The sequence below is a fragment of the Cnephaeus nilssonii genome (assembly GCF_951640355.1).
Source record: "Cnephaeus nilssonii genome assembly, chromosome: 2".
Taxonomy (NCBI): domain Eukaryota; kingdom Metazoa; phylum Chordata; class Mammalia; order Chiroptera; family Vespertilionidae; genus Cnephaeus; species Cnephaeus nilssonii.
In genome coordinates this window covers 35,234,867-35,248,573 of record NC_137073.1, presented here as the reverse complement: position 1 = coordinate 35,248,573, position 13,707 = coordinate 35,234,867, and the positions used below count along the sequence as shown (strand labels likewise).

At 61.0% G+C, this 13,707-nt stretch overlaps 1 protein-coding gene across 3 annotated transcripts in view; it reads left to right on the top strand.

The window, feature by feature from the left end:
• The window catches only part of COL26A1 (collagen type XXVI alpha 1 chain), a 155,786-nt gene extending 142,381 nt beyond the window's left edge, over positions 1 to 13,405 (top strand). For all 3 annotated transcript variants that reach the window (XM_079799384.1, XM_079799383.1, XM_079799385.1), the window contains exons 6-13: positions 33 to 131; positions 686 to 838; positions 2,686 to 2,769; positions 4,560 to 4,612; positions 7,162 to 7,197; positions 8,622 to 8,669; positions 10,214 to 10,298; positions 10,954 to 13,405. In XM_079799384.1, the coding sequence (XP_079655510.1) occupies positions 33 to 131; positions 686 to 838; positions 2,686 to 2,769; positions 4,560 to 4,612; positions 7,162 to 7,197; positions 8,622 to 8,669; positions 10,214 to 10,298; positions 10,954 to 11,114 (719 nt within the window). In that variant the 3' untranslated portion in view covers positions 11,115 to 13,405. The remainder of the gene's footprint in view (positions 1 to 32; positions 132 to 685; positions 839 to 2,685; positions 2,770 to 4,559; positions 4,613 to 7,161; positions 7,198 to 8,621; positions 8,670 to 10,213; positions 10,299 to 10,953) is intronic.
• The last annotated feature ends 302 nt before the right edge of the window (positions 13,406 to 13,707 follow it).

Below are 13,707 nucleotides of genomic sequence, written 5' to 3'. Positions count from 1 at the left end.
TGTTCCCAGGCCTCATCTCATTCTCTCCCCAGGGCCCCCGGGGCAGACGGGACCACCGGGGCCTGCAGGCCCCCCAGGCTCCAAAGGCGACCGGGGCCAGGCAGGCGAGACAGGCCCAGCAGGGCCTCCTGGTAAGGACACTGGCTCGGTCATTTGTCTCCTGGGGAACGGGGCCTGGGCTTCTCCCCTATCTAAGCAGGCGAATCATCTCGTACACCCCCCAGCACCCTAATTGCTGCCCATCCCCCGCGCTTTAGGGCCGGGTCTCACCCTGGGCTGCAGGAAGGAAGAAGAGAGGCTCTGGGGGCTGTGGGTGCCAGCGTGGGGGTGGGGCTGCCGGGGCTGGGGGTTGTCCTCAGTCATTTAAACTCCCCTGGGTCCTGCGGGGAGTGATCCCTCACCAGGCTGGTCGCCACCCTGCGTGCTCCTGCCCAGAGCTAGGTCCCTGGAGGAGGCAGAGGGCACCAGGCCAGAGCCGTCCCTGCCTCCCTCGCTGCCACCAGCTGCCCCAGGGCTCCCTGTGCACGGGGCAGGGAAGGGGAAGCCATCTCACTTACATTCCAAGACAGCCCTCTAGGGAGACTGGGGTCTAGAGGCCACCGCTGACCCCTGCTGACCCTGTCCCCATTGGGGCCTGTTTCCTGCCAGGCCCGCCCTCACCTGACTCCTCTTCTCCCCATTACAGGCCTCTTGGGGCCACCAGGGCCCCGTGGGCTGCCTGGAGAGATGGGGCGCCCCGGACCCCCTGGCCCCCCCGGCCCAGCAGGCAGCCCGGGCCTCCCTCCAAATGGCCCCCAAGGCGTCCTCTACTCCCTGCAGCCACCTACGGACAAGGACAGTGAGTGCTGGCCTGAGGGGAGGGGGCCGGGCCACCCTGCCTGCTGAGGGACAGCCCTCCCAGAGGGCCCTGCCCGTGAGGGGGGCACTGGCTTGGGAGAGGGCTTGGACAGGTGGGGGGCCCGGGAGACCAATACTGACCCCTCAACCCCACTTTGGGCCCAGCATGACCTGTCCCTGCCTTGGTGCTCAGCTGGGGTCCCGACCCTGCAAAGATCACTCCGCTCTTGGGCATGGCCTCAGTTTCTCTGCCGGGATGGCCGCGCCGCTGAGCCCATCTGCTGTCCCAGCTCCTCGTCCCAAGTCCCCTCACTGCAGGTCATCTGACAAGTGTTGGCTGAGCACCTATTGTGTGTTGTCACTGGGAAACAGCCATGAGAAAAACACCCCTCCCTCAGGGCCACAGGCTAGTGCACAGCAGAAGCACTGCCTGCCGTGGGGGGAAGCCAGCGCTGAGCGCCGGCCCGGCTGAGGGAGCGGAGGCCCGTGGGGAGCCGGGGAAGGGTTCTGTAAGAAGCAAAGGGACAGGACTGGCTCACAGTGTTGAGGAGAGGGGATGGGCGGGTACATCCAGGCACCCTGGTGGAGGGGGACCTTTTGCCAGCTGCTAGGGACCCCCCCACACACACACTCCTGCTGGTGCTTCTGTGCCCTCAGGCAGCACAGCCCTCACCTGAGTGTTAACACCTGGTCCCTCTCTGAGTCTCAGTTTTTCCATCTGTAAAGTGGGGGTGATACTATTTCTTGATGGCATTGCTCTGGGCTTGTAAAACAGCCCCCAGCCTTAGCCTGAACCACGTGAATTGGGGTCCTGGGCTGTCCTCAGTGGGTGAGGGGCCTGGCCAGCAGGGCAGGGTCTGGGAGGGGCCGGCTCTCTCACGGAGCGAATGTTAACTCACTGAACGCTCGGCTTTCTCACCCGCATGTGGCTCAGAGATGCCCCTGCGCAGGGAGAGAATGGATAGTGTTTGTGATGCACTTGGGGGGCTCAGGGCTCAGCAGCCCCACACCCCTGGGCCATGAGGAGCCATCAAGGGCTGCAGGCTGCCCTGGCCTGGGCATGACGCCCTGTGTCAGACCTGACGCTGCCCACCTACCACCTCCAGTGCCCAGAGCCCTCCTTGGACAGCACCCTCCTTCCCCAGCCCGGGGGTCCCCGAGGGAGGGCGGCCATTGGGGTGTGAGCATTGGGACAGGTGGGGATGCTCCAGGGGGACAGCTGGTGGGGACTGAGCACCCACGGGTGCCCACTTGCTGTGAGGCCTCTGGAAGGACAGGCCAGGCTTCCATGTATGGAGCCGGGCGGGGGGGGGGCAGCGGTAGCCCCGGCATTCCCTGGGCCTGGCTGCTCTGGGGATGCCCAGGGTAGTTGCATGGGGCTCACCCTAGGAGCCCAGGCCTTGGGAGACAGGCCGTCAGACAGGCCCCACCTTGCCCCAGGGCCCTGCTGGAGGCAGCTCAGAGGGGTGAGCAGGGAGGCCTTCTTAGGGGAGGCCCTGAGTGAGGGAGCCAGCTGGGCGCGTCAGGCAGGCACAGGGATGGAGCCTGGAGGACAGTGCCAGCCTGGGGCCCTGGGGAGGTGAGTGGGGCTGGCCAGAGTTGAAGGGTCTGGATTGTTCAGGAAAGAGTTTGTTTTCCTAAGAAGCTCACTGGGCTTTCGCTGCCCTTTGAACCGGCCTCCGTGTGCTCTTCTGAGCAGTGGGAGCAATTGCATCTGTTTGCCTGGGCTGCTTTGAGGCCCCAGTGGGGTCCGGAGTGTCCGTCCCAGCTCTGGGGGACCTCAGGTCCAGCCTCCCAGCTCAGCCGACTCCACCCTGCCAGGTCACAGGCCATCTGCTCTTCCCGCAGATGGAGACTCACAGCTGGCTTCTGCCGCCGTGGACACGGTGCTGGCCGGTGTCCCAGGACCCCGGGGCCCCCCCGGCCCTCCAGGTAAGTGCAGAGGGCAGCAGCACCGATGGCCTGGACTGGGCATCCCATCCTGGGCTTGGCCTGGGCCAAGGGGACTTGAAGGAGCCATTAGGGGGCCCGTGGCCTTGGCAGGGTGCTGGAGACTGGGTCTGCTCCAACCTACTGTTTGGCAGCTCACTTGTGGGACTGGACAAAGGAACCCCAAGTTCCCGATGCCCACATAAAGCAGTTCAGAGCCGCCCTCAAGTGGACCTGGGTGGTGGATGGGATGCACGGAGGCCCAGGCCCAGGGGGAGCATGGGGTCAGCACAGGGCAGCTCAGGTGGGACCGGGACTATGAGAGGCACAAGGTCCCGGGCCTTTAGGCAGAAACCAGTGGCCCTGCGGGGGGAGATGGCCCTGGGCTCAATGGGCTGAGCCTGGATCTGGCTTGACCCCCACCCTCTATGGACCCTCACTGGACGGGGCGTTTGGGGCCAGGGCCACCGAAGCTCGGCCCGCCCAGCTGTGTGGATGTCCCCAGGCCCAGAACGCTCACTCCCGGTCATTCATTTACTCTCTTCCCCGTTGAACAAATATTCACTGAGCAAACCCTGCCTGCCGGGCAGTGCTCCAGATCCCTGTCATAAAACAAAGGTTCGTAAACAGAGGCTCCGGTCCTGGTGGTACTCACACTCTCGTGGGAGAAGCAGACCTTGTGAGTGAGTCCACGGACCTGAGTGGCGAGGGAAAGCAGGGGAGGGCCCGGCCGGGCAGGCGGCGTTTCTAAGGCGGCGTTTGAGTAAACGCTCACACCAGGTGAGGGAATGAGCCTGAGAGCACCTGGGCCTCCGGGATGTGCTCTGACTGCAGAGAAGGGCTTTGTTTTCTAACTGAGTCCAGATGTGGGCCCCCCCTGGGTGCGCTGTCCCGCAGGCCCTCCTCAAGCATGGGGGCACATTGGAACAGCCCGCCAGGGCTCCCTGCAGCCCGGGAGGCACAGGCCTGTGCGGGCAGGGGCAGAGGCCTCCTCGTCCAAGCGTGCTGGACGTTCATCACGAGCGCAGCTTCCTGTGCTGGGCACACGTGGCCCAGCCTGACCCTCTGGGCTTTCTCTGCCCCAGAGGCAGTGAGACATGGAGACGGACAGCAGGCAGGGTGGTGGCTGGTGCACGCCAGAAGTTCGTCTGGAAGAGAGGTGGGGTGGGTGCTGGGAGGCCTCCTGGAGGAGGAGACGCTCAGCCGGAGAGTAGGGAAGACCAGTAGGAAAGAACTGCAGGGATGTGGAGGGAGGAGAAGCTCTAGAGGAAGGAGCGGCATTGGCAAAGGCACGGGAGCAGAGACCTTCCCGGGCGGGCATCTGGGGAATGTGAGGGCCGGGCTGGGAGGGAGCTCACTGAACAGTTGCTTTCTGGGTGTCCCCATGGAGGGGGGATGATCAAGAAGCAGTTGTAGTAACCCAGGCAAGAAGAGTGACCTTGGGGGTCGGGCCCCAAGTCCCAAGGAGGGGCCGACGTGGGAGAGATTTGCCAGGGGCGGGTTGCAGAGTGGCCCCGGGGGTGAGGCCCTGGGAGGAGGAGCAGGTTGGGGTGTAGGCTGCATGGAGAGAGTGGGTGGAGGTGGGCTCTCTGCTCTGAGTGTGGGCAGGAGAGGCCGGGGGAGTGTGTGTTCCCCGTTCCCCCGCCATTCAGTCACCAAATCTTTGTTTGCTGCCCATGAGGCAGGCCCAGGGCTGGGGCTGGGGTGGAGGGTGGGGATGTCCCTCTCTAGAGCTGACAGGGGGCAGAAGGCCTCTCTGGCCCCAGGTAACTTGTCTATAACCCGGCCAACAGGTCCCCCAGGACCACATGGTCCCCCAGGACCCCCAGGTGCACCTGGATCCCAGGTAAGGCCGTGCCCATTTCTGGCGTGTGAGGGGTCAGGGGCTTCCTAGGAAGGGAGGAGCCAGGCGTTTTGCTGCAGGAGTTGCTCAGGAAGGAAGCAGTCCACCTGGCCGGTCCCCACCTAGGCCCAGGTGGGACCCGGGGGCAAGTAGGCATGAGGTTCTGGTTTTGTTAGCAGCAGTGGTCTTTGCCGCTCATTTCTTCTATGCCAGAGAGTGTTAGCAAAATTCCCATGTTATTGATGAGCTGACTGAGACCCAGAGAGGCCAGCAGCACAGAATGTCCACCAGCCTGTCATCCTGCTCCCAAGGATCACCCATGTGGGAGGGGGCACCCCAAAGCCTGACTGGGTGCTCCACCCCAGCTTATTCTGCCTTTCAGATGTGTGATCTTGGGCTAAAAGGCAGCCTCCCTGGGCTCCGGCTTCCTCAGCTGCTAAGCCAGGGAGGAGGTTGTTACAGGAGCAAAAGAGAACTGAAGTGCCAGGTGGAAGCGCCTGGTATTACAGGAGCCCAAGGAGGAAATCAGAGGAGGAGGAGGAAGGGCCCAGGATGCCTGCCGGGTGGTGGATGTCCTACTGTGCAGCGCTTTGTGCAGACCCCTCCCGGGCTGTGCTCTGCTGTTCTGGAGCTCTGGCTGGGGTGGGGGTGGGGGTGCTGAGAGGAGGTGCTGAGAGGTGGCTCCCACACTGCGAGGGATGTGGATCCTGGCCTTAGCCCTGTGGGCGCTGAGACCTGGGGAGTCCCACATGTTCATTCATCCCTTTAGTTAAATGACAAATATTCCCCCATCTGATGACACAGCCAGGACCCAGGGCCACAGTCCAGGCCCCTAAAGCTTACGTCCTAGACGTCAAAGAACCAGTGTCCCAGGCTCTGATCTGCTCCCTGTTGTGCCCACAGTGTGTTTTCACACCAGGCGGACTCAGCGTGGAGGAGAAGGGCTGGCTGGTGCACAGACCCTGAAACATGCCACGTATAGCATAGGGCAGAGCAAGCGTAGAATTGGGACAGACCAGGCTGGCCAGCGGGGCCTGGGGTGGGACGAGGGCTGCAGAGGGGCTGGGAGGCCCCCAGGCCTGATCTGCTCCTGCATCAGGAGGGGTGGCCCAGGTAAGCCGAGAGTTTAGGTCCCCAGAGTGAGGCACCCCAGGGGTTCCCTCCTGGTCCCTCAGGCCCCAGCCACAGGCCCTGGAGAGGGGTTGGGAGCAGGTGAGAGAATGACGGTGACTGAGAAGACTGGTGAGGGGCAGAGGTCCAGGGCAGCACAGGAGGCGGCCGGGGAGAGAAGTCTGGCTGACCTCCTCGCGCCTCGGACGGAGCCCTGCACAGTGGTGCCCCTCCAGCTGCCCCAGCCCACGGCCACAGGTGCGGTCAGGGATGACCGTGCTCCCACTCTCCCCCCGTCTGCTCATGCCAGCTGCTTTCAGGGACCCCATCATTTAATCCCAGCGGCAGTGGGGAAGTGGAGGCTCAGAGCGGCTCTGTCACTTGCTGGAGTCACACAGCAGGTGGCAGAGCTGGGTCCCGGCTAGGCCGGGCTCCTTTCCGGCTCTCCAGCTGCCGCCAGCCCTTGCCAGGAATGCAGTGGGTGTTTTGGGGTAGCCTTATCCTGCCGGGTGGTCTATTTTCACGGTTTTCCAGGCCCTTGTGAACAGGGCTGCCTCCGGTGGCTCTGCAGACCATGTCCTTGTGGGGACCCAGGTCTGCAAGATTCCGAGGAGGTTCAAGGGGACCGAGTCTGAGCTGCTTGTCCAACTCCCCTGGAGAGGGTGTGGCCGGGCATCCGCCTAAGGCCGTGTTCGGCAAACTGCGGCTCGCGAGCCACATGCGGCTCTTTGGCCCCTTGAGTGTGGCTCTTCCACAAAATACCACGGCCTGGGCGAGTCTATTTTGAAGAAGTGGCGTTAGAAGACGTTTAAGTTTAAAAAATTTGGCTCTCAAAAGAAATTTCAGTCGTTGTACTGTTGATATTTGGCTCTGTTGACTAATGAGTTTGCCGACCACTAAGGGGTCTTCATGTCCCTGGCATCTTGACCCCTTACCTCCTTACTGTGGCCCTTCCCTAAGGCTGGGCCCATGGCCAGGGCCCGGATGCCAGAGGGCTCTCCAGGGCCCCAGTGGACAAGCCCTCCCAGGACTCACTGCCTGAGCCCGTCCAGGCCCCAGCAGGGCCAAGGTTAGCCCGGATATCGACAATGTCGGAATGGCCACAGCCTCCTCTGCGCACCACGAGGGGCCGGACCGTGGCTTCACTGTGGGTGGTGGGTCTCTGAGGGTCTTTCTCCACGTGAGGGGGTGGGGGGGTGTGCTTTGCCCATTCTGCAGATGAGAAGACCGAGGGCTCTGCTGAGGTTCATTCAGGAGCCGGAGAAGGATGGCTCCAGAACCTGGGAGGCCCCCAGGTGTGGCCTTTCCCTTTCCTCCATGTCATTCGTTGTCCTCCCATCTTACTTTCCAGATCCAGAGCCCAGTGTAGGGGGCGGGAGGACTGAAGGGTTGGCCAGGGAAGGCAGGCGAGGACTCATCTGCTTTATTTTGATTTTCTGCAGGGCCTGGCTGGAGAGCGGGGCATGACGGGGCCATCTGTGAGTGTGGGCTGTTTAGATAGGCCACACCAGGAGCGGTGGGCTCTGGTGCAGGCCCAGGGTACGGGGTGGTGGGGGGAAGACTCTCCCAGGTGGCCTTACCTGAGCTCCGCCCCGCAGCCTCCCCAAACATGACCTTATCCAGGGTAGGGCAGAGGACAGAAAGGGGAACCTGAGTGCATCCCAGATGCCCAAACTGAGAAGGGATGACCCTGGGAGCCAGCTCACTGGGAATGTGAGCAAGGACTGAACTAGCCTGTTAAAGGGGTTGGTGAGAGTCCTGAGGTCTCCTCAGGGAGCCCAGACCCCTGAGTTGATGTGCTGTGGACCTAGACCCGTGGTCAGCAAACTGCGGCTCACGAGCCACATGCGGCTCTTTGGCCCCTTGAGTGTGGCTTTTCCACAAAATACCACGGCCTGGGCGAGTCTATTTTGAAGAAGTGGCGTTAGAATAAGTTTAAAAAATTTGGTTCTCAAAAGAAATTTCAGTCGTTGTACTGTTGATATTTGGCTCTGTTGACTAATGAGTTTGCCGACCACTGACCTAGAGCACCCCCTTTCTGTCTCTGAATCCCAGAATTTAAGAGGCTTAGGAAGCTGGCTTCTAATGTTCATTCTTGGGAAAAAGAATTTATGAGCTTCAACTCTTGCCCCTAGAGGGAGAGCCTCCTTTGTGCCCAAGGCCTTATGGGGAGCAGGGGTAAAGGGGAGGAGGGGAGACAATGGGGCCCGGGAGGAAGGATGGATCTTTGCTGAGCATCTACTACGTGCTGGCCACTGTGGAGGGGCTCTTCATCCGTAGTGTAGTTAAGCTTCACAGCAACCCAGCAATACTGTGCTTTATTATCCCCATTTGCCAGAACTGGCAGCTCAGAGAGGTTAAGTAACTTTTCCAAGGTCACCCAGCAAGGCGCATTAGCCTCCAAAGCCATGCCTCCTCCCAGGCTTCTGTCTGGTAATGTATGACAACACTTTCACAGCACCTCTATGTGCTAGGCTCCAGTCTAAGCTCGTCATCCATCTAATCCTTTTAATAGTCCTATGAGGTAGACACTATCATTACCCCATTGTACAGATGAGAATACTGAGGCACAGAGAGGTCAAGTACCTTGCCCAAGGTCACACAGAAGGAGTAAGTACCAGCTAGGTGTTATTATGAGACTGGCCCCATTTTAGAGACAGGAAAACAGAGTCTTAAGAGGCAGGAGACTTGATTCCTCGGAGAGCCAAGACATGAGCTCATGAGGTTCCAAACCTGACTCCCCCCGGCCCCAGAAGCAGAATTAAAGCCCCTAAAGCCAAGTTCAGACACCTCCCGAGTGAGGCTGTGCAGGGTGAGCAGGGCCTTGGCCCTCCGCTGCTCTGCTCGCCCCAGGCCCCCTCCCCGAACCCGCACCACGTTGACTGCATGGCTTTCTCCCTAGGGCGAGCCTGGCCGGAAGGGGGAAGAAGAGGAGAAAGCTGCTGCAGAGGTAACTGTGCTGTTGGCCCCTGGCGAGGTGGGCATTGGGGGCAGGCAGCTGTGGGAGGTGGCCTGGGCTGTGGGACCTTCCAGAGGTCCTTGTGGGACTGGGAAAGGGGGAAGGTGCTGGAACCAGAGCAGCCGTGGTGGGCTCAGGAGGCAGTGGGAGGAGGATGTGCATGCTGGGGCGTGAGCAGATTCACAGGTCACTTGGGATGCCAGACTGAAAGGGTGTGCCACGCCAGCATGGCCATGGGTGAACCTGAGGGGGGGCAGTGAAGGATGGAGAAGACAGACAAGAGAATAAAGCTGGGTCTAGGTGAGACGCTGTTCTCTGATCAAGAGACAGCACCACAGCCTGCAAGCCAAGTCTTTATTTTATAGCCAGATTCCAGGAGGCAAAGTAAGGGCATGGTCAAGATGTTTACAATGTTCTCGCGGGTTTCAAATCTACTCAATTACATACACCTGATCAAGTTTTGTTTACTTGCTGCACCTCCCGCAGCCTGTATCACTTAGCCACGTGGGACCACAGGTTCGGACCATAAGGTCAAGCTTACAACTATAGCCTTTGGCTATAATTGTGCTGGGACGTGCACGTGGCTTTGCCCTCTCATTAGTCCCAGGCTTGAACCTGTCCAAACGCTGTAGCCGGTCTCCACAAGAGGGCACCTATGACCGCCCTCCCCATTTCATAAAAGTACAACCTGTGGCCCAGGGACATGGGGCTTAGCTAGGTCCCTGACAGAGGGACCTGGACCCTCCACTCCTCACCGGGAACACCCCCATCACAGATACGGTCCAGATACAGCTTCTGGTGGACTTTGGGTCGCTGGTGGGAAGACCTCTCTCCTGGAACCCAATAAGATGCTCTTTGGTTTCCTTTGGTTGTGTTTTAAGCTAAATTCATCTGAATGTCATGACAGCTGTCACGCTCTCCCAGCAAAGGTGTCTGTTTTGCTGCTGACTCCAGGCGGGCACTTGTCTCTTCATCATCACTTTTCTTTTCAAAGTGGCCTTGACATCAGTAAATCAGCTCATTCACATGTCTCGGCACACGAGGTCCTTGGCCCACGTGTAGGCCAGGTCTCAGAGATGCAGGCTCGCCGTCATCCTGCCCTCCTGCCGGGACCCCAGAAGCAGTGGCTTTCCTGCCCCTTTGCTTTCGGGGGTGGGCTCTCAGGTGGGCAGTGCCAGGACAGAAACCAGCCAAGCTCCCCACCTGTGGCCTGTTCTAGGTGCTCTGAGCGTGTGTTCTGGAAAGAAGGGCACACAGGGGAAGCCGGCAGGCAGCTGGGAGCAGGAAGAGCCCAGACGTGAGGGGACACACCTGGGCATGGAAGCCGGGAGGCCACTTCCAGGCTGTGTGTCCAGGGGACCCTGGTTACCCTCTCTGTGCGTCGGTTCCTTGTCTGTGAACAAGCATTCCAACGCTCTCCCTGGCACAGAGTGGATGGTGGCTGCTGTACTGATGGTGACAGGCAGGAATGGGAAGGCCTGGGACAGGTACCCTGAAGCAGAATGGCCCTGACCCTGGCTGCTTCCTCCCCGCAGGGTGAGGGGGTGCAGCAGCTGCGGGAGGCCTTGAAGATCCTGGCAGAGAGGGTCCTCATCCTGGAGCACATGATCGGGATCCATGGTGAGTGGGGACCAGGACGCAGGAACGGGTGGGCCCCCGGCTGGGCATCTCCCTCTGCTCCTGCCTCCCCCTCCTGCTGCCCTCATGACAGCTGCCACTGTCTCTGGTCTCCCTACCTCCATGTTCCCTTCCCTCGGCTGCCAGGTAATTTCCCCCCAACCCTAGCCTGACCCTGCTGTCCCTCCCGCTCAAGGACCCTGGGTGACTCCCTGCTGCCCATGCCTGACGTCTAGATTCATCTAGTCCTAAGTCCCTCCCCAGCACAGCCTGGTGCCCATGACACAGAGCCACCATCCGTCATCCCAGACCCCTCCTTGAGCCTTTGCTCAAGCTGCTCCCTCTACCTACTCAACACCAACTCCCGCTGCAGGACCTGCTCCAACTTCACGTCTGTGAGGCTGAACTCATCTCTCCTCACAGGGCTCTGCAGGGCCTTGGTTCCCTCTTGGAGTGGGGTTTCCATGTCCGCCCTGGTGGCAGGGTGGTGACGGGCACCTCTTCAGGGTCTGGAGCCCAGCCCTGATCAGCATTTGTTGAAGGATGAATGAATGAATGAGTGAGTGAATGAGTGAATGCGTGGGTAGAAAGCCCTATCCTCGCTGGGCAGTGTGATGCGAAGGCGCCCCCAAGGCCCACCCTCCTGCTCTCCTTCCAGATCCCCTGGCCTCCCCGGAGGGGGGCTCCGGCCAGGATGCCGCCCTGAGAGCCAACCTCAAAATGAAGCGTGGTGGCGCCCCACCCGATGGCTCCCTCGCTGCCCTGCTTGGCCCCAGCCCTGTGCAGAAGAGCACAAGCCGGGCCAGCAGCGGGAAGTAGGGCCCAACTCTCCAGGACGAGCCCGGCCCCACCAGAGACCCAGCCCTCAAGCCTGTGCCGCCACTGGATCCTGAAGGCACCCCGAATGGGGCTGCGCCTCAGGCATGGACAATCAGGAGGGACATTGGCCCCCAGGGCTTGGGGGCCTTGGGGACAGCTGGGACCTCCAGGGACAGGATCCAGAGGGGCCCAGCACCCTTGGCAGAGCCCTGCTCTGGTTCCGGCCCTCCCCACCTCCCACCCTCTGCAGGAGACAGAGTCTGGGTTTGAGAATAATCATAATCCTTAGCATTTACTGAGTTCCTATGACGTTTGGGCCGTCCAAGGAGCTCTCCCTACATTGTCTCATTTAACCCTTAGGAGGTAGGCTTGTTCTCCCCACTTTATTGGGGAAAGAGGCTTGGAGGGGATAAATAACCTGCAAAGCCACCAGCCATGGAGGGCTGGGGCAGGATTTGAACCCAGGTCGTTCAGTTCCTCTTCCCCTCTTCACAGAAAACTCAGACAGGGTGAGCACAGGTCTGTGGGGAGGCTGGATGGACAGTGGGAAGAAGGACAGGGCCCTGGGTCTCATTCCTCAACTCCAATCCCCTGGCTTGGGGCCAGGGAGACCCTGAATAAACCCACGAGTGTCACAGGGACATGGGGATTGAGAAAGGAGCATTGGGGTGCAAGGGTCCTCAAACCTAATTGGCATCACCCACTGCTGCCTCCCAATCTCTCTGAGCCCACCCACCCCCATCCACAAGGGCCTCACACCCCTGAGCAGAGGAGGGAGGATTTAATGGGAACACGCACCCTCCAGGGGCATCACTTGCAACCCTGCCCTCTCCCAGTCTCTCAGGGGACCTACAGGGTTGGCCACTTCCGCATCACATGACCAGTCTAACGTCCTCTTGACGAAGTCGAGAAAGGAGGGCTGTCCGAGTCCCAGGCCTGCAGGGGAGATGTGCCTGCCCTCAGGGCGGTGCCCCGGCAGCTCCACATCCGCCCTGGGTCCCTGCTGCTCCAGACAGCAGCTCAGCCCACAGCCCTCAAAGCCATTCGAGGCCTCAGGCCACGGGTCCCCTGTGAGCGGGCCTCCCCGGTGCTCCTCTCGGTGCTCCTCTGTCGCTGGGCCGGGACCCACACTCACGCAAGGGCCGCAGACTCAGACCCACTGGTGCTGGCGCCTCCCCGAGCACGTCTCCCCTGGTGGCAGGAGCAATCTCTGCCCAGCGCTCCAGGTCCCCTGGGAGGCTGCGGCCCGCTCCTCACCCGGTAACCTCTTCCTCCTCCGGGCTCTGACTGCCCCCCCCCCTCCCCGAGGCAGAGCTGTTCCTGGAGCCAACATGCAGCCCCCCCGCAGGCCTGTCTTCGTGGGGGTGGGGTCAGAGGTGGGCGGGAAGTCTGTGACGCTCTGACAATAAAGGTGCTCTTCCCACTGGGGGTCTCATGTTGTGTGGCTGCGGCTACAGGGGGCCTGGCTCGCCGGGCCACAGTGACCCCCAGGTGCTGCAGAAAGCCATTCTAGAAGGCAGTGTGAGTGGGTGTGAGGACAGGGAGTCCTGGCCAGTGGGACACATGGCAGGCAGTGACCGTGGGGTCACATCCGTACAGCAGAGGAGGCAGCTAATCTTCAGGGAGCATGAGGAGGGACCCTGGAGGAAAAGGGGGTCTTCAGGGGTCAGGAGTCAGCTAAACAGGAGAGAGCTCTGCAGCAGGGCAGACAGCCTGGGGAAAGGGTTGGAGGAGGGAGAAGGGTGGCTCATTGGTGACCCCTTGGGCACGGTGTACACCGAGCATGCATGCAGGGGTGCAGGAGGGAAAGGATGGGCTGGGCAGTGCTTCTCCCAGGTGGCTGGGCCCCTTTCTCTTTCTCCAGGCCACCCTCCTGCTCACTGGAGCCCCCGTCCTGCCCCAAGCACCCCCAGGGCTCCCGCAAGACCTAATGCCATCTAACAAGCTAAGTCCTCCAGCCCTTCGTGAAGCAGGTCAGGAGGATCTTCAACCCCCAGACCCCTTGGCAGAATGGGGCCCTAAGGGAGACTGCTGTGCTTGCCCAGGACACCAAATGCGCTGCCTTGGGGTGGAGGACCTCGGTCAAAACTCAGAAGTGGGCTGGGAGCCCCGACAGTCCAGGTGGGGTTCCTCTTGGGCATTCCAATGGGACCCCACATTTCTGGGACTGGAACTCAAGAAGACACGGTGTGACTTGTTTCTGGGGTCCCAGAAGGAATTGAGATGTGGCTGGAAGTTAATCAGACACTCACCTCACCCCCTGGGCTCTGCAGCCACCTCCAAGCATCTCCCCTCCCAGAATGCCCTGGGTGAGGTTGGCCCTCTCCAGGATGAGCAGGAAGGGCACTTTGGGGGCTCATTCCTCTCACCCGGAGTTTGGTGTGTCCCAAAGTCCCACAAAGGGCTCTTCTGCATGGGCAGGAACCGCCTGACTCTGGCTGGAGGCATTCCAGGTGCCACCGGGGTACGGCAGCCTTCACAGCCCTGTGTCCCCACGAGGCTGTGATCTCATGGGCAGGGTCCCATCGGCATCCCCCGCACCCAGCTCTGACCACTGCAGTGAGTCCCAGTAGGACAGTCCCGGGAGGAGAGA